The sequence below is a fragment of the Chiloscyllium plagiosum genome, chromosome 7 (genome assembly GCF_004010195.1).
Source record: "Chiloscyllium plagiosum isolate BGI_BamShark_2017 chromosome 7, ASM401019v2, whole genome shotgun sequence".
NCBI classification, from domain to species: domain Eukaryota; kingdom Metazoa; phylum Chordata; class Chondrichthyes; order Orectolobiformes; family Hemiscylliidae; genus Chiloscyllium; species Chiloscyllium plagiosum.
Genome location: NC_057716.1, coordinates 52,498,664 through 52,525,872, shown reverse-complemented (window position 1 = coordinate 52,525,872; position 27,209 = coordinate 52,498,664). Strand labels below are relative to the sequence as shown.

General features: G+C 39.2%; 1 protein-coding gene across 11 annotated transcripts in view; it reads left to right on the top strand.

The window, feature by feature from the left end:
• The window catches only part of kalrna (kalirin RhoGEF kinase a), a 713,874-nt gene that overhangs the window by 301,085 nt on the left and 385,580 nt on the right, over positions 1 to 27,209 (top strand). For all 11 annotated transcript variants that reach the window (XM_043693727.1, XM_043693729.1, XM_043693725.1 and 8 more), the window contains exons 6-7: positions 14,619 to 14,741; positions 25,577 to 25,768. In XM_043693727.1, coding sequence (XP_043549662.1) covers positions 14,619 to 14,741; positions 25,577 to 25,768 — 315 coding nt within the window. The remainder of the gene's footprint in view (positions 1 to 14,618; positions 14,742 to 25,576; positions 25,769 to 27,209) is intronic.

Genomic DNA, 27,209 nt, shown 5'->3' with positions numbered 1-27,209 from the left:
CTGGAGTCAGGGGTGGGGTTGATGTCCTCATGTCTGGGTGGGGATGTTGTATATATGTGTGTAAATACCTTATGTTTTGGACATAGCTAATTTACTGCGGTTGTTATTCTTGTGCAAAATGGGTATGTTAATGCACTGCATAAAATCATAGTAAAAAAGATGGCCATTCAAGCCATCATGTGTGTGCTAGCTGTTTGGTAGAGATATCCAATAAGTGTCATGCCACCTGCTCTTTTGCCTTGCCCCTCTAAATGGTTTGCTTCAAATTATTAGTGGAGTTTCTTCTAAAAGTTATTAATCAATCCATATAACTTGGTCTTACTAGCCAGATTTATCCCTGCCCCTGTTTTGGGACAGGTGTATTAATATTACCACATATCTTTGGAGGACTGGAAGATTATAATCAGAGCCTCCACAATATCCATTCATACTTTCTTCAGTAATATATGATGCATCCCATCAAGACTTTCCTACTTTGATGACTTTCAACCTTTGAATTATCCCATCTTTATTGATTATCTCCTTTCCATTATCACTACTGCCTCCTTCTTTACTGGAGCATTGGCACCATTCTCTTTTGTAAAGACATCTTTGCCCTCTGCCTCCACAGTGAAGTCTTTTTTGGTCTTTCCATAACTTCACCATTCCTTTGATTTTATTCATGGTAAGCGTGACAATGCCTTTGCCATTAACATTGAACCTTTCTGTTATCACAACTTTTGGAATAACGTTTAGAGAGTAAGAGCATTCATTTTATTTTGTTTTTCACTATGCTGAAAGACACCACTGCTAAACCTGCAACCATAACCTCCAATGTGATCCCATGGATATAAATTAAAAATAATGATGAGAAATAGCAAAGTGCAAAACTTCAAACAACTGAATGAACTAAGTGTTGGGATACGTGGATTGCTGCTGATCCACTTCACCGGACATTGATCACTTTTCAATGTATTATACTTCTCAATGTATTATATGATTGGATCCAAACAACCAGACTAGTAAATATCAATACAGCCTCCCTTTTCTTTTGTATCTTGAAGGTGTAAATATTGCACTAACACACAAGAAGGTGAAGGAATTTTCTATTTATCAGTTCAGCACAACAAACATAACTGCTTGCTGCTTATGCAAACATTGTGGATGTATTGGCCCACACTCAGTAAGCTATGATGATTTTTCTTAGTTACTGAGAGCCACCATTTAGACTGATCTCTCCAAAGCAACCTGCAAAATATAATATTGAGGCAGGATTTTCAGCCATATTTGGGGATGGGTACTGAGGCTGAATATCAGACAATATACTGGCTTGCTGGCACAAAATCACACTAGAATTTTCCACATTGCCCTTGAGACATCAGGGACTAGGCTAGCCACCTGAAGTAAGTGTCCTTGTGACAGACCAGGGTAGGGGAGCAGGACAGCATTCTAACCAGGCTCTGAGGTCTTTTCTGCTCACCCTGGCCACAGCTATATCCACAGGCCAGGGATCCCACTCCACAATGATGGCCCATCTGTTGATTCAGTTTTCATTTAAAAGTTTAAATGTGGCAGTGAGGGCACATGTGCAGTCTCTTATTGGAATGGTAGTTTGCATCTACTGAGCTGGAGAGCCTCCTATTGACTTCAAGTGCTCACCCACAATCCTTAATTGGATGACAAGCCTACTCTCTGACCACACATTGGCCATTTGGTTCCCAACAGGGGTTTGTAATCCTCATTTGACCTCAATATTGGGGTTCTTACCCAAAACCCTGCTTTTCCTGTTTTGGTCAAGAATTGATAATATAGTATAAAAATCCTATGTTGCCATAGAATAGACTGTAAAGCTTTATTGCGTAGAATAACTGAATAATTCAAAATTTTGCAGGTTATTTTAGTGATGGCTAACTTATCATTCATCAATGTTAGATATTGTGGTTTGATCAGTAGTTTGAGCTTTGGACATGAGAGAAGAAAATATGTATTGAATCTCAGAATGAATGAATGAAATGAGTACCACACATTATAATGTAGGGGATCAACTAAAATCTGCACAAGATTGTGTGGCCTGGTCACACTGTGGCCACAATATTACACAGTACCGTTTGTAATCCCAGCTAATACTCTTACCCTTACAAATCCACATGCCTCTGTTTCCCAAATATTCCAGTAATCAAAATGCAATGATGTTGTCCTTCAAGTGTTAATACCTTCTGCCTCATGTACTCACACGTACAAGATCTAGAAATGTTGTTGTATTGGTGAGTGTACAACTGTGCAAATTGTTTGTGTTGTTTTCACTGTAGAAAAGAATGAGTGATAAAATCACTGTGTCTCTGGCTAGCGTCCATATTTAATTGTGATATTGACAAATGCAAGTAATTTAGATTAGATTCCCTGCAGCATGGAAACAGGCCCTTCAGCCCAACGAGTCCACACCAACCCTCCAAAGAGTAACCCACCCAGACCCATTTCCCTCTCACTAAGGCTCCTAACACTATGGGCAGTTTAGCATGGCCAATTCACCTGACCGGCACATCTTTTGGACTGTGGGAGGCAACCAGAGCACCCGGAGGAAATCCACGCAGACACGGGGAGATTGTGCAAACGCCACACAGTCACCCAAAGCTGGAATCGAACCTGGGACCCTGGTGCTGTGAGGCAGCAATGCTAACAACTGAATCACAGTGCTGCCCATTAATTGTAATATTTTTATTTCACAGGTAATGTAAGAATCTGTGAAAAGTGATCAGAGTTGCTTCTATATTTTTCATTTCTTCAAATCCCAGAAATTTGCAGTGCCATAACAATGTTGGAATTTCATCTTTAAATTGAAAAAAAGTGTTATTAATGAAACACAAACTGGTATTCCAAGACTAATGCATCTTCTGAATCATAATGATGAATGGTTTATGGATTGTAAACTAGAGCTAGTTCATAGGTTCAAGCATGTCTGATTTCCCAGAGGAGAGTTGTTAAGCCCGAGCTTATTAAAGCAGCCAGCTGGAATTAGTTCTGCCTGTTAGGATATTTTCCTTAAAGGGGTGTTGTTTTAATGTTTTGAGAGACAGAATATTTCACCAAAGAAATGCATTCTTTTGACAACAAATTGAGTGGTTTTGCCTTTCCGTATCACATACAAGTGCTGGAACTTTAAATGTCAGGAAAAAAATTTCTTTTATGTTGACTTCCCTACTGAAGACTAATATATCACATTTGAGTTAGATAGTGAACAGACACTGTACTCTCAGTCTGAGTAATCTCGGATTTGAGGCTAGAACAAAAATGAAGACATATATTGGACAACTTCACGATGCTGTAAACTAAGTTCAATACAAGGACATGCTCTGTGCTATTGTTTTGAAAGATGTTGATGGCAGGGGTTTCAGTGATAGTAGCAACATTGAATATCAAGGGGTGGTGGTTTGATTGTCCCTAACTGGTGATGGTCATAGCCTAGCATTTATGTGAGGCAGATGTTACACAGAGGAGACATTTTTATTCTAGTATGGTCGTGCTTGCCACACATTGCAGCTTCAGGCTATAATCCAATGTCCATGCATTTCTCCCCTGGACTCTATTATCTTTCTTTGAGATTTTAAAATGAAAATAATTGAAAAAAAACATAAAAACAGTGTTGAAATTAATTAATGAGAATTGTGGTCTGAAAGAAAAGATTCATCTTTCGAGGAGATTTATAAGTGAAAAAAAGAAAAAAATGGGTTGTTGAGAAGGAATGGCCTGATGAGACAGAAGGTAAAAACAATGACTGCAGATGCTGGAAACCAGATTCTGGATTAGTGGTGCTGGAAGAGCACAGTAGTTCAGGCAGCATCCAAGGAGCAGATAGAAGGGCCATCGTGAACTCGATGTTTACATTGAGCAACAAGATGGTGAGTTTATGAATGAGCCAGAACATATTTTGAATTTATAGACATGATGTAACATTGGAGTTGAAATTATTCGTAAGGAATGGAATTGTGTTAGAATTTGAATTCAATAAATGTCTGGAATTAAAAGCCATATAGTGATCATGAAATCATTATCAATTGTTGGAAAACCCCCTTGTGATTCACTAATATCCTTCAGGAAAGGAACTGCAGTCCTTACAGTCTGGCCTACGTATGACTCCAATCCACAGCAATATGATTGACTCTTAAATGCTCTATGAGCTGGCCTTAAAAAGCTATCCAGTTATAGCAAAAGTAATGAGGAAATTGGAATTAAACCAAATGGACCACTTGTCATTGAATAGGTAACAGAAATGGCAATGCAAACACAGTTGTGTCAATACTACAAAGTTTTCCTGACATAATCGTCCCACAGAATCATACCTTTAAGACAATGTCCATCCCCTAGGAATGTTCCATCCAACCAGTAAGACAGACCCAGCAGAGGTGGTGGCACAGTGGTATACAGTCAGCCCTGAAGATTCATGGATAAGATCTGACATGGGCAAGGAAAACATCTATTGATTACCATGGACCATTCACCATGAATTAGTGCTCCTTCATTTTGGTCAGAAGTTGGAGGAAGCCCTGAGCTTGGCAATAGCATGCTGCGTCCATCACCAAGTGTGGATTGGCAGCAGCACCACCCATCAACCAATCTGTTCCTAAAGGACATGGCTGCTAGACTTGGTCTGCGGCAAGTGGTAAGGGAACCAACCAGAGGGAAAAGCATCTGACCTCATCCTCACCAATCTGCCAGCTGCATATGACAGAATCAGTTAGAGTGACCACTATACAATCTTTATCCCATCTTTGCATTGAGAATAATATCCATCATGTTGTGCGACACTATCCCTTTGCTAATTGGGACAGATTTTGAACAGATCCAGCACCTCTGGACTGGGCACTCATGAGGAGCTGTGGACCCTCAACAGAAGCAGAATAGTAATCCAATGTAATCTGCCTCATAATGGTTCCCATATCCCCCACTCTACTATTACTGTCAAGGCATAGAATCAACCCTGGTTCAATGGAGAATACAAGAGGGCATGCTGGGAACAGTACCAGTAAAGTGATAGAAGGTGTCATCAACAGTGCTATGAAGCAGACACCTGCTTAGCGATAATCTGCTTAATGACACCCAGTTTGGGTTCCACCAGGGCTACTCAGCTTCTAACCTAATTATTAGCTTTGGTCCAAACATGGAACTACAGAGCTGAACTCCAGTGGTGAGGTGAGAGTGACTTCCCTTGTCATCAAGGTCGCATTTGATCAAAAGTGACATTAAGGACCTTGAGTTGAAAAATGTGGTGCTGGAAAAACACAGCAGGCCAGGCAGCATCCGAGGAGCAGGAGAATCAACGTTTTGGGCATAAGCCCTTCTTCAGGAAATCTGTCTGTTAGTTGGAGACATATCTAGAACATAAAAAGATGATTGTGGTCATTGTTGGTCAGTTGGCTCAGCTCCAGGACATCCCTGCAGGTATTCCCCAAGGTATTGTCCTAAGCCCAACCATCTTCAGCTACTTTATCAAAGAGCTTCTCTCTATCATAAGGTCAGAAGTGGGGATGTTCAGCGATGATTGCGCAGTGTTCAGCACTGTTCACTGATCCCAGATACTGAAGGAGTCCATGCCCAAATGAAGCAAGATCTGGACAATATCTAGGCTTTGGCTGACATGTGTATCACAAATGCAAGGCAATGACCATTTCCAATGGAAGATAATCTAACCATTGCCATTTGACATTTATTGGTGTCACCATCACCAAATCTCTCTCTATCAAAATCTTGGGTGTTGACCAGAAACTAAACTGGTCTAGTCATATGAATACTGTAGTCACAATAGCAGGTCAGAAGCTAGGAATCTTGCAGTGAGTAACTCACTTCCTGATCCCCCAAAGCCTGTTCACAACACTCAGGTCAGGAGGGGATAAAATACTTACCACTTGCCTGGATGGGTACAGTTCCAGCCACACTCAAGAAACTTGACACTGTCCAGGACAAAACAGCTGTGTGTCCCATCTTCAAGATGCAGTGCAAAAATTCACTGAGTCTTCTTAGATAGCACCTTTCAAACCCACACCCAGTGCCATCAAAAAAGGCAAGGGGAGTAGATACATGGGAACCCAGGCACTGCAAGTGCCCTTCCAATCCACTCACCATCCTGATTTGGAGCTAAATCGCTATCCCTTCACTCTCACTGGGTCAAAATTCTGGAGCTCCCTTCTTTAAGGCACAGTGGATGTATCTCAGGACTGCAGTTGTTTAAGAATGCAATTCACCAGCAAATTTAACAAGGGCAATTAGTGATGGGCAACAAATGCTGGCAAAACTGCTGAAGCCCACATCCCCAGAATAAATAAAACAACAATATGTATGAGTGCACTTCCTCAAGAGGCACAGACTGGTGAAAACATACACTAGAACTCAGATGGAGCTGGGCATCCTGTTGAGCTCACAGTCAGCAGCATGTTCAACAATGAACTGCAAAAGAAGCATTGAAATGAGGCAGTGTAAAATGTGTGCATTATGAAGCTCACACAGAAAAACAGGAGTACTTGAAGTTTTGCTCTTCTACATTTTTATTGGATATTTTCAAATTTAAACTTTCTGCATTACTGAGTTGGTTTGACAGTCACCTGTATTCTAAAAATTAGTCCACATCTGCAACCACCCATTTATCTCTTAGCAACAGATCTGTTCATTCTTTCTTCAACCTTTACAATGTCTTTAATGATTGTTATTCTTTTCTTTGCCCAATTCACTTTCCAATTCCTGAGAAAATTCCACTTGGTTTGGAATTGGACCATACATCTGTCAGTTCCAGTGGGGAGTTCCATTGATTGTGTGCCTAAATCTCCAAGACTGCTTCTGAGCATTGAGCAAGTCGGGAATCACAAAGGAAACCAAATAAACATCAAAAATTATCAGTGGTCTTGATGATTCAGTATCCTGTTGACAAATTAAGCTCTGCATTGTCACTCATCTGTCCTTAAGCATAACTTGAGAATAAGTTTTTGCTTCCAGTGATGAACATTATTATTATTCAATTCATATATTAATCTACATTTCTGCAACACAGCCCAGTTTTAATGACATTTAGTAATTCCTCATTATAATGTGGCCTTGCTTCTTCTTCCCTCTTGCTCCCATGTAATAGCGGGCCGTGAAAAACAAACACAGGAAACATTTTGAGTCATCAGAATAAAACAATTGTGGTTATTGTGCTCCAGTATATAGCCCGCATCTTTAAAATGTTCAGACTGTTCCAATAAATTTCTGCATGTAACTTTAAAGCCCTAGGGGGAAGTTAACTTGAATTAAGTTAGCTTTTGTAATAGCTGCAGACTGTGCCATTTAGTGATTCTACTGTTGTACAGAAAATTTGAAGTTACAAAGCTTTTCAGAAACCTTAACTAACTGTACATGTAATTCTTTTATGTACATTTGGAGGAGATATTTTCATCTGCTGTCACTGTAGATAGTATGAAGGGTTATCAATTGTAACCTGATAAATCTAACCTTGTATAACCCTTAAAGTGGAACATTTTCAAATGTACAAGTTTGTTTCGAAAATTAAATTTAAAGGGAGATAATTAAGAAATTCACCTCCAGATGCCACAATGAAGGTAGCACTCAAGAAACTAAGCATTATTTTTCTGAGATGCTGTGCTGACTCTTATTTGTGAGCCAGTGTGCGCTATTGAGAAAGGATTCATCACTAACATTAGTCCAGCGGTCTGATGACAATCTGTTCAAAAATAATTTCTTTATCATGTTCCATGTCAAGTTTCATTTGTGCCTTTTTCCAGGGAAATTTAGCACAACAGAATAAGTATCTCAATTTGAAGTAATTTACTCCTGCTATTTTACTTGGTTTAGCACATGATTGCAGAGATGTCATTAAAACCACACCAATACTAGTCTATTCCTTAACATTGCATCAATCATCACTACTTAATGAATCAAAGTAATGTCTTAACTATTATAATAGATATCTCTATCTAATATCATACAATGACCATGACCAATACATTCATTATATGATTAAAACCATTATCTTGAATTTTCCAAGCTTCTGGTGATGGATTAGCAAGGGAAGGGCCTGTAAGATGTCACAGGGTATCTCCACTCTTACTGTACTTCTGCCATGGGCAGGAAAGCTGTAGAACTCCCCTCCCTGGTAGTGTGTTAATTGAGGCCTTACGTGGCAAATTCATAATCCAGTAGGTGAAAGTGAGGACTGCAGATGCTGGAGATCAGAGTCAAGATTAGAGTGGTGCTGGAAAAGCACAGCAGGTCAGGCAGCATCCGAGGAACAGGAAGATCCTGCTTTTCCTGCTCCTCAGATGCCACCCTACCGGCTGTGCTTTTCCAGCACCACTCTAAGCTTGACTTGAAATTCATAATCCAGCCTGGTAGGGTGCGAGCTGGTGACGTGAAAGGAGTAGAGAGCCACCTTCACAGGCCTTCAAGCAAATTGGAGGATGCTACTCGCCAATGTCCCCACCATTACCCTCCCGCCATGGTGGTGGGGACTCTGGAGCAATGAAAAAACAGACCCTTGTGAACAGTACAGTCCATTCAGGTTCACCATTATCTTCATCCTCTTCTCAGGCTGCCTTTCTCTTGTGTCATTTCAAAGATCCCTCCTCTTTATTTTTGGAACATTCCATTAATATTTAGTGAATCAAATCTAAAGCATCTGTTAGCTTTTCCTGGGGCATTCCTGGGATTCATTTGCCTACTATTACCATTCCAATTTTGACTTCTGCTAATATAACCAGATTTCATAGTTGTGCTTTCATCCAGATTCTTTCTGTCTTTAATTCTTCCATTACCTACTTCTAAACCTGGTAACTATTGAATTTTCTATTCTTTGGAATAGAAAATGAATCATTCACAAGGAACCTTTTCAAGGCAGCTGACGTCTGATCAAACATTTTCTCAGAGATCTAAACTCCAGGAGAACCACTTGTTTGTCCACAGGAGGCAGCTCTGCACAATCTAGCAATTTATGTGTGAATATTTATCCTGATCTTTATCCAGCTTTTGTACAATGTGGTAAAGTCTGTGATATGAAAGATGCTATATGAACTATAGTATGTTGCCTTTGTGAAATGACTAGCCATTTACTGAAATCCATTTACTGACCAAGCCTCAGAGGAATTTAACAGGATCTTTCTTGGAGATTTCATCCAGGAACTCTGTTAGAAGATCCAAACCTTTGTCACTATCTAACTCACATGTATGTCAAAACAATTTCCTTTTGATTTTATTTCCTGCAACGAGCAACATCCATGTCTCTTTTCTCTTTTGTGGAATAGTAACCTTGTCCACATTATCAATCTCACTGTTTCACTGATCAAGTAGTCCTGACACCAGAAACATTGGAGGGTAATTATATCCCAATAATTTATCGAGTTGTAGAGTCATAGAGATGTACAACACAGAAGCAGACTCTGGTCCAACTCGACCAGATATCCTCAACTAATCCTTTCCCTTTGCCAGCACTTGGCCCATATCCCTCTAAACCTTTCATATTATTATACCCATCTAGATGCCTTTTAAATATTGTAATTGTTCAAACTTCCACCACCTCTTCTGGCAGCTCATTCCATACACGCAACATCCTCTGCATAAAGAAGTTGCTCCTTAGATCCCTTTTAAATTTTCCCCCTCTCATCCTAAACCTATGCTCTCGAGTTCTAGACTCCCCCAGCCCAGGGAAAAGACCTTGTCTGTTTACTCTTACTCATGTCCCTCATGATTGTATAAATCTCTATAAGGTCATCCCTGAGTTTCTGACACTGCGAAGAAAGAAATTGCTTTCTGTAATTTTGATTAGGGCCACGAGGACTTCAGTTTTATGGCGAGAAAACTTGTAGATTCCAACCAACGTCATTAGACAACCATCTCCTGTTACTGTTCTAAAACTCAGATAATCAGGTAGTGAAACAAAGAACTGGAGGCTAATCTTAAGAGACTGTGAAGCTTTTGTTTATAGAAACTAATATGAAATATTATGTACCTCCAATTCAACAACCTCAATTTCAGCCTGCTCCAGTGTAAATGTGAGCACTATTAAGTCCCCAGTTAATGCACACTATATGATTACAACTAAAATCCAGTTGATGTACAACTAACAAATGGCAGTTCTTCAGTATCTGAAAACAAGAAATCAGAGGGAGAAAGTTTGTGTGAGGAATGGATGTTTATGGAGAGAGAGGCAAGAGGTCCATGGCAACTTCACAACAGTTCATCCATTAAGCCATAAAGATGAGCATATATCAGGGGTTGAAAAAGGGCATAGATAGGACCATATTGTCATCCTCAATGGTCTCAGCAATAGCAGATGCCAAGAGCTCGATTGCAACCAACTCCATCTTTTTGAAAGCCATCGCCTTCACAGGATTCAGGAGATGCAGGTGTTCTTGTCCTCTTGACATCTTTGCGATTACCTCCTACTGTATCAGACTTTGTCCTCAAAAAGACAGGGCAGGATGTCATTGATTGTTACTGAACAGCTGGAGATAAGTGGAAGCACTGAGGGATGAGTGAATAGCTGGTCATATTGATTTGTTGGTGAAGATGTGGTGGAGAATCTGGAACATTGGTAGAAGTCTTGGGTGCTCAGCAGTGTTGCTGTGGAGAGATGGGACTATGGGGCATTGAGCAGCGTGATTATTTGGTGGAGTGGTGGGTTGGGCATTTTACATGGGAAGATGCATTCGCTGACCTTGACTAACCACCTTGAGGACATTGGACTTCTTGTGGTGCCACTACTATATCATAGGATTGAGTTCTGGAGGAGATGGTGGCATACTGGTAGTATCACGGGGTTAGTAAACCCAGAGTGATGTTCTGATTACAGGGGTTCAAATGCCATCATGGCAAATGGTGAAATTTGAATTCAATAAAAATCTGGAAGTAAAAGGCTGGCCTAATGATGACCATGTAATCATTGCTGTTTTTTGTAAAAACCAACTGGTTTGGCAATATCTTAAAGGAATGAAATCTGCCACCCCTATTTGGTCTGCCCTACATAAGTCTTCAGATCCACAGCCAAGTAATTAAATGTTAACTGCCATCTGAGCAACAAGAGAGGATGATAAATGTAGGGCTGACCAGGGATACCTATGTTCCACGAAAGAATTTAAAAATGACCTCCTCGCTCACCTGTTCCCATTTTTGTTTCCTGAGGGTGGACCTTGAGGGTCTCCTAAGATATTTCATTGTGCCCAAACCATAGGAGATACCTGACCTGTTAACCAATGGAAAATAGAAGGATTAAGGCACTCTCTAAAAGCTAAAAGAGCCAAGTTCTACCCCAGGTAGAGCATAGTGAACTTTGCCAGAGGACAGGAAGGTGGTGGTTAACGTACAGAGCACAGGGAATATCAAGTGGAGAAACTCAGGAAGAAAATATTACTGGCGTGTCACAGTACATTACTTCACAGTTAAAGAAACAAGCAGCTTTAACTTCAATTGAACAGTGCCTCTTGTCTCTGCCAGCTCATGCTCCCGTTTGGCAGCTCAAATACCTTTTGTTGGGACCTGAAAGGCAGTTCACTCTTCTGCTGTTGATGTTCATGCAACAGGATATGAGATGCAGTATGCAGTAGAGCTGTGCAACAAGAAACTCACTTAAATCCAAAGAAGTTATTCAAATTACAGCACCAACCATCTCTTGCCCTTGTGTCACTTCAGTTGCACTGAAAAATGGTACCAGACCTGGGTGAACTATTGACGATAGCCATAAATAGTTAAACAGAGAACAGACAATACTCAGCCTGAGTTTTCATTCAAATGATATGCATGCAAGTTGTGTATGCAGAAAATGTTCTTGACAAGTTTTGAAAGTGGTATTCATTCAGTGCTTTGTGGAGCAAAATTGAGGGAATTAATGAGAAGACCTTAAGTGATATCTTTGTAAGGGGAAAAGTAAGATCTATATAAGATATAGAGGAGACAGATATTGTTCAAGACAGAAGATCTTTTAATAAGAATAGCATAATTATGTCTTATATATGGCACTGCATTGTCCATCACATTCTGCTGATGTTATTGCTGCTCCAATTAGGCATCTTCTTTGAAGCTTTCTTTTCCAGGCTTTCATTTTGTGCTGCCTTTTTGTGCATTGCGTGTTACATTAATGTAACATTACAATCATGATTTTGAGATACTTCCAATCCATTCCACATTTGTGAAACACAACTTGAACATTGCTGCTTGATTGTGTCTCTGATGGCAGGATAGGCCTTGTTACTGTGGCGTTCAGATAATGGTCTGGGAATGTGCAAAAGTATCATCAATCATGGTTTGAAATGGGAACCTTGATAAACCACTCAGCATTTTTACAATCAGAAGAGGTGATTTATTGAAAAGTAATAAAATGAAGGCAATGTGGTGGCTCCCCAAGAAAGTAGGTTTTCCATTGCACACTGCAACTCAATATTCAGAGTGGCTTTGTTTTCTGTTGATGAACACAATGGCATTGATCCACAAAACACATACTGTATGATCACAGGGGTCCAATCAATGGTGTTTTGGAGCATGAGAAGTTTTTCAGCCATATTTTAGGCTGTTTTTGTTGTTCAAAGAGGAGAAAGAATTGCTCATTCTGGCAAATATGTCGTTCTTGACTTGATCAGTATTTGTATACTACTGACATTACCGACATCTTAAGGACTGTAGAGCACAGTTCAGGATCATTGTGGCTACAACAGCAGAAAGCTGAGTGATACAATGTGTGAGCCTCAGGAAATCTTAATGAACTTGGAATGGAAGGAGACCTGATGTAATGGGCGTCCATGCCTTTTCTAATTTCCAGCACCTGGAGTGGTATAGTCTCGGTGGAGGTAGGTTGTTGATCAAGTTGCAGGATGTGTCATCACTAGTTAATAGCAGTTTCAGGAAGCACTGCTGCAGGCATAGCTGAAGCAAATGCCTAGGCCCAGATATTCCGGAGTTAGAGTATAGATAGACAGGTGTGTCTGTCAGTCCAAAGGTGTGCAGGCTTGGCGAATTGGCATGCTAAATTGCCCATAGTGTTAAATGCGTTAGTCAGAGGGGAATGGGTCTGGGTGGGTTTCTCTTCAGAAAGCCGGTGTGGACTGGTTGGGCACTTGATGACACTCTATAATACCCAAATAGGTGAATTGCCTTCTTTGTTGTTTCACCAAAAAAACTGAGTAACAGGAAATTTCCTCTTAATAGACTGTACAAGGGAATTTCCAATGAGGCAAACCCATTATTCTTTCTTTAAAATTGTCAGCAAGTTAAAAAAGGAGCCTCGTAAAGAAGGTGTCAGGAACAATAGTGAAACTTCTCACAGAGTCATACAGCACAGAGACAGACCCTTTGGTCCAGCTCATCCATGCTGACCAGATATCCCATTCTGACCTAATCCCATTTGCCAGCATTTGGCCCATATCCCTCGAAAACACAAGGTACTGATCCAGCTGAAAAATAATTCTTTACTAATCATTGTAAGTGACAAGTAAGTTCTTGAAAACCTCTTCTATTTTATCCAATTTTAAAAATTGCATCTAAACATAAATTATGCAGTAATGGTCGAACATGTGGGATTATAGTGTCATCATGTCATTATCACTTTCTTGAAATGCTGAGTTGAAGGTGGGAAATTGGTCAAGCAGGAGAAAGTGAGGACTGCAGATGCTGGAGATCAGAGCTGAAAAATGTGTTGCTGGAAAAGCGCAGCAGGTCAGGCAGCATCCAAGGAGCAGGAGAATCGATGTTTCAGGCATAATCCCTTCTTCAGATTCCTGAAGAAGGGCTTATGCCCGAAACGTCGATTTTCCTGCTCCTTGGATGCTGCCTGACCTGCTGCGCTTTTCCAGCAACACATTTTTCAGCTCAAATTGGTCAAGCACTCATGTCAGCAAGGCATAAAGATCCAACTTTCCACCTCCTTGCACCTGTCAGGTGATATTTGCAAAAATATTCAGTGTGTTACAATTTGTTATTGGGCTGCTGCCAAATGGTGATGTGGAGGAACAGGAAACTAATTCAGTCAACTGTGTATTTCAAATGGCTCAGTCACTGGAAATCTGTTGTGAACATTGTCACATTCTTCAGCAATCTGTGGGTTAATATGAAGAGGTACCAAGTGAATTTTACAAAGCAAAGTTGACCTGCCTGCTATCTCATCAGTGAACATTATTATATATGTAAATGAAATATGCATCTAACTGATGAAGCAAACCTTGGTTATTTTGTACACATACTTGAAAGTGATGTATTTAGAGAATGGAGAATTTAGACATGGAGAAATAGGACTGACTCGGTGGCTTTTTGGTGGGGAGCTAGCACAGACATGGTCGGCTTAACAGTCTCCTGCTGCCCTGTAAAATTCTGTGATTCTATAATACATTCTTTTGTAGACACATGATTCAATTCTTCAAGACTTTGAAAGCTGACATAAACCGGAGTCACTGATAGGAAATAATCTTCATCTGTGTCTCTTTCTGTTGATTTTTTTACTCCATTTGCATTTTTTCTCCAAATCTCTGACTTTTACTTGTCAAATGACTCTAAAATGTTTTAATTTTGATTATTTGCCTGTTTCTTTCTGATATTCTGTATAAGTGACAATTTCCTGTTAACATTTTAAGAGAGGTTTCATCTCAGAAGCAGTTCTAACCTATTTTATTTTTATTTAGATGTTTGATTGGATTAGCCACAACAAACAATTGTTTCTTCAAAGTCATACTGAGATTGGAGTGAGTTATCAGCATGCTCTGGATCTACAGACTCAGCACAATCACTTTGCTATGAACTCAATGGTAAGCACTTATGGCTTGTAATTAAAGAGAAAGATATCAAAAATTACTGGATTGAAATGAGCTTATTTAACTACATTTCACAGAAAGTATTGTGAATGCATCATAACTTATATTAAAAATATGCATTCATGTTGTACTTTACTGCAGTAAAATATTTGAAAGAGCTTCACAAATTTGAAATTATTTCTAAAAGAATGGAATTCTAGTTCTTGTGCAGACAAATGTTACAATCATTCACTACCAAATGTGCCTAATGTCAACCCTAGACAGCTGATGGTACAATTTAAATTCCCTTCTCTTTATTAAAAGAATATACAGTACCTTTTGACTTCTTTGATTCTGCCACACAAATATAGAACAAATGAGGACAAACAACAATTTGATTTTTCAAAATTAGTTTGAGAAGTTGATGGACTGGATTTTGTGGTTCTTTTGATGTCAAAAAATATCATCTTCACTGGAATTACTTTGTGAGACTGACCGCATCTTTGGGTAACTGCACCTGTGCAGGTAAATGTAGAAGTCCAAGAATTGCCTTTGTTGGTTCCCTGCTGCTCCTGTGCTGTGGAAGTCTCCACACAGACTTCATTTACATGTACATTCCTTTGCTCGCACTGGGTCAAACCTTGGAATTCACTTCCTAATAGCAGTTTGGATGTATCTACACTGAAAGGACTACAGCCATTCAAGAAGGAAGCTCTCATCTCTTTCTCCAGAACAGTTAGAAATTGTAGGCTGCAATTCCTTTGATCCATAAACATTTTTTTAAAAATCCCAATCATTATTTCATCCTCTGTAAAATGTATATAAAATAATGGATAATCAATGATTTTTTTTTTGGTTTACTCAGACAGTAGTAAGGGCATGGAATGCCCTACCTGCCAATGTAGTTAACTCAGCCACATTAGGGAAATTTAAACAATCTTTGGATAAGCACATGGATGATGATAGAATAGTGTAGGGGACGAGCTGAGAATAGTTCACAGGTCGGCGCAGCATTGAGGGCCGAAGGGCTATATTGTTCTGCGCTTTATTGTTCTATGTTCTATCTATCCGAATGCCTCAGTGTGGTTCATTGCTTATCTTGCTGAATAGATTTTTATAAACCACTGAACTGATGAGAACTTGCCCTTGATGCTGTAGTAGTGCTGTTTTTAAAAAATCCCCCAAACTCTTATGCCTGTTAATGTGGGGGAATTTAATTTGTACTACTATACTACTTCACACTACTAATGAGAAACCATCTCTGGCTCTGGGAACTAATTTTATGTTTGTGAAATGTTGTTATTCCCATTAGGAAAAAAATGTTGTTTAGTTTTCTATTTTATATTTGAAAAGTTTGTTGATGTTCTACTACATGAGTGTGCTGGAATACTCCTCAGTTGCTTGGATGAGTGGAGCTCCAAAATTACCCAAGAAGCTCCACAGAATCCAGGATGAAGCAAACCCTCTTGATTGACATTCTGGATTAGCTGTGCTCTTCCAGCACCACTAATCCAGAATCTGATTTCCAGCATCTGCAGTCATTGTTTTTACCTCTTGATTGACAGCCCATCTAACACCTTCAACATTTACTCCCTTTACTGCCACACATGGTTGCAGCAGTAGGTACCATTTACAAGATACCGTACAACAATTCACTAAATCTCCTCAACGGCACCTTCCAAACTCCCAATCCCATTGCCATCTAAAAAGGATAAGCACAGCAGACAGGAACACCACCACCTGCAAGTCCCCTTTCAGGTAAAACACTATCTTGACTTGGATCTATATTACCATTCCTTTGCTCTCACTGGGTCAAAACCTTGGAATTCACTTCCTAAGAGCACTTTGGATGTATCTACACTCAAAGGACTATAGTCATTCAAGAAGGAAGCTCTCACCATCTTCTCCAGAACAGTTAGGAATTGGCAATAAGTGCTGGACTAGGCAGCAATTCCTTTGATCCATAAACATTTTTTTAAAAATCCCAATCATTATTTCATTCTCTGTAAAATGTATATAAACTAATCGAGTATCAATGGTTTTATTTTTTGGTCTGCTATCTATCAGAATGCTTCAATGTAGTTCATTGTTTTTCCTTGCTGAATAAAGTTCATGGTGCTGGTGCTGCAAGTCCCCTTGTGAAAGTGACAGAATCAAGTAATTGTCACCAAATGTGAAATCTATACCACAGAGATTTCTAGATCTTTGTAGGCAGCTTTCTTCAAGTTCAGCAGCAAGTACCATTCAGACCATTGTCTGTAATTTTAGTTCAATTTAATCATTCGCTCATGAAAAAATTCTTATTTTTGTAGTACTTCACAGGAATGGTTGTTCGCAAAATTAATAATATTACAATTGAAACACACAAAGCAATGAACTTATGCTTCTGAAGGACAATCATTGGATTGGAAACATGTCTCCATACATGCTGTCAGATCTGCTGAGTTTCTCCAGCAATTAGTGCTTTTGTCTGAGATCTTCAGCGTCTACAATTCTTTGTCTTATTTTATTTTATGCTTCTATTGTCCTGAGCCTCAATCAGACTCATTCTGAATTAGTGCTTTCAGTTTGGGCATGTTTAAAATGACAAAGGGGTGCAACGCATTAGATACAAAAACTATTTATTTTGGTTGGGGCATAATCTTAATGTTAGAATTAGACCAGTTGGGTGTCAAATCCAAAGCATTTTTACATATGAGAGTAATGAAAATGTAGATCCCTTTCCCCAAAAAGACTGAGTTTCATCAAATGAAACTGTAAAGACACAGATCAGTTGTTTTTTAAGAGGCAAGGTTGTCAAGGGATATGTAGCAAAAGTAGATGAGTAGAGTTGGGTGCGTAACAGAACAGACTCCAATTTCTAATGGTAAGCAAACTGTAATTTTCTCACAAGCACTATCCGTCATTAGCTTCAGTTAATTTTGAAGCAACTTTGAAGCAGTGTTCTTCAACTACCAATAAATGTTTCACATCATTTGAGACATGGGCCACTATTGCAGCTTTGAGCAAATTTCAACTGACTTTTAAAAAATTTTTTTTTATTATTTATGAGGCTCTGGTACGCTGTCAAAAGTGTTTTAAGATTACTGCCTCACCCAAGGTGACAATTTAGGAATTTTATGTTACAATTAATTTTTCCAGTGGCCTGTTATGCCCTTGAACTTTCCTGCCTGCAGTGAAAAGAAAATGGCTTTACAAAATTCAGGCCTCATCAGTCTACTTAATGACTGTTTGACACGGTCTCGTTATTTACTCATCATATACTAGGGGAATTGTTAAAACAATATGAATTTATTAACATGGTCATTGTGAAGTCAAATTTGTTGGCAGCAAAATAAGCAATTTAGGGCAAAGGGTACTTTAGTCCCTGTTTGGTTGGGGAAAAAAAAATTAAAATCTTCCAACAGTTTATAAAAACCAGCAGACATTCAAACTGGTTAGTAAACATTTACCATTCCAACAGCACTGAAATTTTTCAATATTTTGTGTAAATGTGGAGCCAGTAAATATAATGAGGACCACCCATCAAAAACATTTGCTACATGTTTTGCTGACCAGTCTGGATGAAATATTAATACAAGCGGCAGTTAATTGTTGCTTATAGATACAGAGCTGAAGGAGCTCAGTGAGCTCATTGTCTCTGGCCAGCCAAAATCAATGATCTGATCTAATCCTACCTTCCATCTCTTGGTCCTGGAAGTGACTGCATATCTGAGGTCATATCCAAGGCTGGATTTTACATGCTTCTGCTGCTGGGCTTGAAGGCACAAGAGGTTCATAACATTCAGCACAGGGCCTTCTCATCACCTACATGCCTGCCCTCAACTAGTCAGAGCCATCAGGTAGCTTGGCTATCCTCAAGCTTATTGAGGTTCTTAAGGTAACAATTAACGGCCTCTCAAGGATCTCATCCCAACACCTTTAGCTGTTTAACCCACAAACTGCACGGATTGATATTGGGTCAGGGGCATTGAGCCAGGGGTGTGGGGTCTAGCCCTTGTCAAGGCGTGGGCTGCTTTCAGCCCAGCCAATCCATTTTCACCTACTTATGGTCCCCATTATCAACTTTTCTGACTCACTGGCTTACCATTGTCCTTCCCTTGGTCTGCTTAACTGTCTTTCACTCCTTCTGGGTTCCATCTCCACCTATTGTTTCTTCGTTTAGCCCTCCTACCCCCTTCCCACCCTTGTCTTCAACATGTGTGCCATCTTTCACTGTACTATCTTGTTCTGAAGAAGGGTCACTGGGCCTGAACACTGCTTTCTGTCCACAGAGGCTGCCAGACCTGCTGAATTTCTCCAGCAATTTCTATTTTTGTGTAAAAGGCAATTCTGAATTTGGTTATTTTGGAAATACATCTGGCATTATTGAAATTTTGATGATGAAAGAATATTTTAATGGCAGTGATCATAATTTAGAGGTAGAGTTGTTATGAAATACAAGGTTGGCATCTCATTACCCAAAGCAGTCCAGCTGAGTCCTCTCCTGAGTTGCAACACTCTTGTGATGTATTTTAAAAATTCAGCTGGCTGAATTGGCTAAAAGGAGAGGTCAACACTCAATCAGAAACATAGAAACGCAGAAAATAGGCCATTGAGCTCACTGCATCATTCAACATGGCTGATGCACTAACTCTACACCATACTCCTGTCTCTTCCCATACCCTCTGACAGCTTAGAAATCCATCTAATTCTTTATTAACTATTTTCAGTGACTTCACCTCTACAATGTTCTGTTGTAGAGGACTCCACAAATTCACCACACTTTGAGTGAAGACATTTTTCCTCACCTCAGTCCAAAATAACATACTGGGTAATGAGGATTTGTTCTGGATCCCCAGCCAGGGGAAACATAATCTCTACATCAAGTCTATATAACCCTTTCTGAAAGTTATAATCAGTTCATGATTTAAATGAGATCCCCCCTCATTCTTCTAAGCCACAATGAATACAAGCGCAGTAACCAAACGTCTCTTGCTGTGTTCCATTCAGCAATCATTTTTTCTATGAAAATTAGATATTTTCCCACATAATAAAACTACACATAATACTCCATGTGTGGTCTCACCACAACCCTTACAACTGCAGTAAAAAATCCTTACTTCTCACATCCACAGATCCATATTGCACCTGCCATATATTTGCCTACTCATTCAACTTGTCTAAATCACCCTAAGTCTCCTTTATGGCCTTTCATCTAATTTTGTGTCAGCAAAACTGTAAATAATGCACTCAATTCCCTCATCCAAATCGTTGATATATACATTGCTCAAGCACTGATTTCTGTGGTACCCCACTAGTCACTGTCTTCCCTTTCAAAAACAACCATTAATGCTCTGTTTTTCGTATCTGCTCAATAATTCTCTATCCATGCTTTTCTCATATTACCAAACCCATGTTCTTAGCTTTTGCACAATAATTTGATGCCATTCTTAATTGGTTTTGTTAATCATGTTTGGGCCACTTTTCTATTTGTGATTTCGCACCTCAAAGGAATGTATAAGTGAATATATTAGATGCATAGAGAGCCTTAAGGAGGCAGGAACTGTCTGTGAGATTCCAGAGGGAAAAACAGGCAGCTGCCATATCAGCAGCTGCTGTTGACTTGCTGATTAGAGCAGTCAGCTGCTCTGGAGGCTGTGGAGGTGGAACAAAAAGGAACATAGAAGCAAAGTTTAAGAGCAGCTAGTATACCAGTGCTAGTTGGTCCCACAGATCAGATTTAAGAACAACTACAAATAATTTTACTTGTCACTTGACACAAAATTAATGGCTAGCACAAGCATGGATGAGACTGTTTAGGCTCACCAGACATTTGAAAACTTCAAACCTAAATCAGAAGCCCATATTAAACATCTAAGATGGTGACTGTATTTCTCATTGATGACACACAGGCACACACACGTGCTAAAATGATCCTGGAATCATCAGGATCCTGAGATGAGCTGCAGGACCAGGGGGTTCTTAATTCCTGCTAATATTAGGTCTTGACCTTGAGGCCTTTTGAAAATCTGGCCTGAACATTGGCTGTTTGGGAAAAGGCCAATTCTATTAAGCTGTGATGTGATTTGACAAAAGTGGACTAGAAACAGCAACTTGAAGATAAATCCGTGTCAGAATAATAGGAGACAAGAAGGAGCAACAGAGAGTTAAGAACAAATATCATCAACAAACAAATGTTGAGACCTCCCTAATGCTCAAGAACATGAAGAATAGGATAATAAAGGTTTATATCTGATTCCAAAAGCTCAAAAGTTCCTGAAAGCCAAGGAGCATATATTAAGTTCAGGAATTAAATGAGAAAAGTAATTAAAGAAACAAACAGAAGGCATGAAGAAATATTTCCAGTGATATCAAGAAAAATCAAAGACGTAGTGTGTAAATATTACATTGTATATATGTAAAGAGCATGATGACAGCCAAAGAAAGAGTAGAATCAATAAAAGACGATGGAGGTAATTTGGGTATGAAGACAGCAATGTGGTCATTGTGCTTGATGAATACTTTAGGCCTCCTGCTCCCATATATCCTCATGTCCCCATATCTGCATGCTCTTGTCATTTGCCCCTCTTCTTTCATATCTCCACTACTCCCTGCAATAACTCTACAGAGGCTGGTATCCTGTCACCCAGTCACCCTTTATTTACACATGGAGAGTCCTTGACTCTGATTTGGCAGTGTCTCTGTTCTTATCTGTCAGCCAGAGCTCCTTGATTAGACCAGATTAACAGCCCCAATCAAGGAATTCATATTCAATGAGGAATTAAATATCATAGCCATTCAAAACCTATTTTTAAAAAAATTAATCTTATTAAGAAGCCATAAAACTATCAAAAATAGTTGTTTAGTAATCAATTACTCATTGGTTGACCATTATCCCTCTCTTGGTCTGCTTAGAAGCATGCTTTTACAAGTTTATAAACATCCATATCAGTTTGCCCTGTTGAACTGAATACAATAATGGAGTTTAAAGCTTAGTCAAAATCAAAATCAGGACTAATGCTTCAAATGCTGAGCAGGGACGGTATGGTGGCTCAGTGGTTAGCAAAGCTGCCTCACAGCACAAGGGATACAGATTTGATTCCAGCCTTGGGCGACTGTCTGTGTGGAGTTTGCACATTTTCCTCGTGTCTGTGTGGGTTTCCTCCGGGTGCTCTGGTTTCCTCCCATAGTCCAAAGATGTGCAGTTCGGGTGAATTGGCCATGCTAAATTGCCCATAGTTAGGTGCATTAGTCAGAGGGAAATGGGTCTGGGTGGATGACTCTTTGGTGGGTCAGTGTGGAGTTGTTGGGCTTTTTCCACACTGTGGGGAATCTAATCTAATCAGATGCATAATCTGTCAATAAATGAAAATATCAAAGAACAGGGTGGAAATGACACTGCAGTTTGAAGCTAAAAACTGTTTAGATTAGATTAGATTCCCTACAGTGTGGAAACAGGCCTTTCAGCCCAACAAGTCCACACCGACCTTCCGAAAATTAACCCATCCAGACCCATTTCCCTCTGACTAATGTACCTAACATTATGGGCAATTTAGTATAGCCAATTCACCTGACCTGCACATCTTTGAAGTGTGGGAGGAAACCAGAACACCCTGAGGAAACACACGCAGACACGAGGAGAACATGCAAACTCCACAGACAGTTGCCCGAGGCTGAATTGAACCTGGGACCCTGGTGCTGTGAGGCAGCAGTGCTAACCACTGAGCCACCGTGTCACCCACTTTAGTGTAGAGGAACACTTTTCTCGACTGGATAATGCACTGTAATTCATCTGAAAGCTTCACCATTTTCATAATACTAATCGACTTAATGGTCACCTACCATAACTAAGGTCACAATATTCAAAAACATTTAATTTATCATACATGTTATGATCCCTCTTGTGAACCTCTTCAAAAGAGTTTCTTGAGTTCTGAGAGGGAAAATTCATAGTTATCTGTCATTATTGCAACTTCTCTTATGTTCAAAACTTTATGGTCTTAGTCTGTTAACAATACTACTCTAAAATTTCTAAAGTCTTGATCAACCATTATAACCAACATCTAACAAACTATATTTCCTTTAATAAAGTCCATAGAAACAACTCCACGTTCTGTATTCTTCCTTAAATTTCTAAACCTCTACCTGTAAGCTTCTGGCACTAATCCACATGTGTTAAGAACAGCAATCTTCCCGTATTATAATAATAACTAGTTTGTAATTCATCGAATGGTCTTACAGCCATGATAGTACTGTAGCAATTTTGTCAAACGTTTCAAGTCCTTCATTGAATTTGGGCACTAGACAAATATTCCGTGTCAAATCAAAGCTGGGATTTTAATCTGAGCTATCATGGTTTTTTAAATGCTAGCACCATTACATAATCTAAGCTTCTGGTCCTCACTTCCTATTTTGGAGTTGCCCTTTCTGAGTTGTACTTTCCTCTTTTTTTCCTCGAAAGTCAAGTTCATGTTTTTGCACTTCCCTTCATTTTCGTCTTCAAATTCTCATTTTTTCTTTCTGTTTTTCATTGCTTTCTAATTTGAGTCTTTCATTTCTTTTTCTAATTCCCAATGTTTATAGCCAACTCAATCTGCATGCTGTGGAGATCACTTTCCTCTTCCTCAAAGGTCAGGTTGAGACAATACTTCAGCAATTGCTGCTTTTTTGCACGGACTTTTACATCTAACTCCAATTTTTCTGCCAATGTCTTCAAATTATGCTTTGTTAATTGTCACAAGGCATTTACAAAAAGGTTCTCCCTTTCTAACAAGTGTCCAGGCAACATAGCAAAGTTAACTTTTAACAGAATGCTGCAAAAGTATCTGAATTTTTGCTTATTTAAATACTTAGTATTTTAAGTGTTTGTATCCCTGCTTCTGTATTTTTATCTCGCAAGAGCTTTCAATTTATGATCCCCGTAGAGACCAATAACTTTCAAAACCAGATTTGAACTCCCAGTGATTGATTTGAATGAGTCAGTAACAGAATTTCAAGTTTTAAGATGTTTGCTATCTTAAACAAACAAACTTAACACCAACTAAATATTATTTAGTAGGCAATTAATATTTTAAGTTATAAAAATGCTAACTTATCAGTTTCTTAACGTCAATGACAACCCCATCCATCATTTATATTACCTCATGCTCTCTGCAGGATTAGAATGTACAGGATTCAGGCAAAAGCTATACCCAGCTTCCTTTGAGCTTGCTTCTCTTTGTTTTGCTGAGCCATAAAGTGACCATCAAAGGTCCTTTCCCTCAGTTTTCCAAGAAATCCTGAATTGACCTTCAGCAGCATAGCTCAATTTGAGGATTCTTTCCTCTTGTCAGGCCAAGTTAAATCTACCGGAGTCATTAGGTTTCCATGAATTCCAACTCTTTGACCAGAGAGTTTTTCCTTTTCTGCATTCTGTCTGGTAGACAGCAGAAAAATCTGTGTTTATCCTTCAGCTGATTGCAGGAATTCCTCCTTGTTTCTCCCTGCATTCAACATTTCTGAGCCTTGAGAAACTCTGCAATGGTGAAAACATTTGCCTTTCCCTTTGCCTTCAACTGTTAAATGTGGCACATGCATAATATTAATACTCATACTAGGCCTCCCAGACCCCATTGTAACCAAGCATCAGAGGCTTGTTATCAGGCAGAACTCATGGAAGATTGCATGACTTTCTTTATTATTAATTTTGAAGGAATCCCAAGATTGGGTCAGAATTTGAAAACGTGCTTGCTATCAATCTGACACTGACAGAGACATAAAAATCCAGTCTATATGTTTGTATTTATAAAAGAGGAGGGCAAAGCTGACTTTATAATTAAGAAGGAGGGGTATGACATAGTGAATCAGTTAAACGTATTGAATGAGGAAGTATTAAAGTTTGTAACATTGTCTTTATCAGCCAATGCAACAGATCGTCAATTTGCCAATTTTGTCAACTGAACAGAGAAATTAGTATTCCCTAACAGAACATTGTAACATTAGTTGACATTAATTTCTCGATGCGGTTATATTCTAGTAGCTACCATGGGCATTTCGTGCAGAGCCTGGGAAGAGGGTTTCATCAGTCTCCAATAATCATGGGCTGGCACCCTAGAGAACCTGTTGCGCTTGGCTCAGGGACCAGTGTCCTGGGCCAGGAGCAGTGCCAGTCTCGGTGATTTCTGCTCCTACCCCACTCTACTCTATGCCTACTCAATATCACATACTGGGTAGGTATGGGGTGTATCCAAAGCAAGCACGATGTGAGCTACAAGTCAATCTGCTATAACGCATGTTTCATTAACGCGATTGACAAATTGGAGACACCATTTCTAAAGCACGAACTTTTAAAATGTGCGTTGACTATAACAAGACTACATCACCAACACTTTAAGCATTGTTTCTAAACCGTGATTTTTCTATAGCACAAGGTTGCACAAGAACACAACCGTCATGTTATTGAAGATCCACCTGTAATGCCATAGAACAAATTAGGCAGTGCATGGAAATTGGAGACCTAATTTTGCTGTTTGTTTTCTTAGATTATTCAATTATATTCAGGTTAATGTTTTGAATCTTGTAATGAACAATTTGACTGTGTAGACTGTAGCTTTATAGAAATTGGGAAAGGTAATAAAATGTTTCATACTTTTGCACTGCTTTGTCTGAATAAGTTTCTTTGAGTGTACTTCTGATGCATTCAATTCAAATAGATTGTTGTGACATTTTAGATTTGCATACAAATTGGAAAAGCATTCTTTCGGAATTATAATTCTATTTGCTGAAAAGGGAGAATGACTGCCTGAAAAAGATTGAAAATAATTTAGAAATGTTAATTTATGACCTTAACTACAATTCATTTTGTAATTGGCAATCTTCTGCTTTTTCAGAATGCATATGTCAACATCAATCGCATCATGTCTGTTGCATCAAGGCTTTCAGAGGCTGGTCATTATGCATCCCAGCAGATCAAGCAGATATCTGCCCAACTTGATCAAGAGTGGAAGAGTTTTGCAGCCGCTCTCGATGAACGTAGCACAATCTTGGCAATGTCTGCTGTATTTCACCAGAAGGCTGAACAGGTGGGTTTGAGGAAAAAGACTATGCATGTATCTCAGAATCAACATAAGATGATAACCTACAGAATCAACATCTCTCTAATAGGATCAGTATTACATTATATTAATTTAATGCTTAAAATTAATAGTAATAATGGGATTTTTTTAGCCGCTTCAATTTAAACTATTGCTGTTCCATGATTTTTCTAGGTTGTATGGTTAAAAGGGCATGGTTAAAATTGCTATAATGTATCTTTTACAGTACTAAAATCATTGCTGAATGGATTGTGGTAATTAGTTTAAAAATTGATTTTTGGGACCAAGGAGGCTGTTTTACAAAACTGTAACAAGTGTCAGCTTTATGAAGTATTGTATTGCTGTCAGGTTCTGTAATTCAGTCTGTGAGGTTAACATTGTTTAAATTTATTTGGAGGCTGTGATTAAGAAATCCTAGGACAGCACTAGAACTCCCATGCAAGACTACCTCAATTCCAAAGGGCAGACAATGCCCCATGCCATGGTTGCACAGGTACAATGGTACCAGTGGGCAGTGCTTTGCAAATATAGTTCTCTCCCCCGTGTATTTTTTGCTTTCCATTCCCAATGCTTCGTGTAAAAATGTATTTTTATCTGCAAAAGAACACAAACTGCCTCACAATAGCAATCCTGTTACAAATGATTATAATTAAAAACGTCCCCTTGAGTTGTATACATTTTTAAAGTTCTAATTAGCCAGTCACTCTCATTATTAGAAGAGTTTTAAATCGTAAACATGTTACACTCAACATTTAATTACAGTTTTGAAGTGTCAATTAAAGGGGTTTTAGGAGGTTATTGTTATAGATGTGCAATACAATTAGCTGCATTCAAATTGATTGTAATTTCACAATGTGTTAAGAACTGACAAACACCTTGAATATTATATCTGGAGCTACTTTTATTATAATTAAATATGTAAATTTTGTATTGATTACTTGGAATTTCAAGCTTGTGGGGATCATATTCCTTAATACAGTTCATTTTTCTTTGAATACCAAATCCAGTAATCTTGCCTGCAATGTATGGAAATAAGCTGAGGAGAATCATAGAATCCCTATGGTGTGGAAACAGGCCCCTCCACTCATCCAGTCCACACTGACCCTCTGAAGAGCATCCCAACCCCTACCTTACCCCTGCATTTCCCATGGCTAATCTACCTAGCCTGCACATCTCTGGGCATGATGGGCAATTTAGCATGGCCAATCCACCTAATCTGCATAGCTGGACTGTGGGAGGAAACCAGAGCACCCAGAGGAAACCCACATGATACAGGGAGAATGTCAGTGTGGAGTTTGCACAATCAGCAGAGAGTGGAATTGAACCAAGGTCTCTGGTGCTGTGAGGCAGCAGTGCTAACCACTGAGCCACTGTGTCAACTGTACTTGTCCTATTCTGACATGATCAAGTCCAGTGGTTCCACAATTGG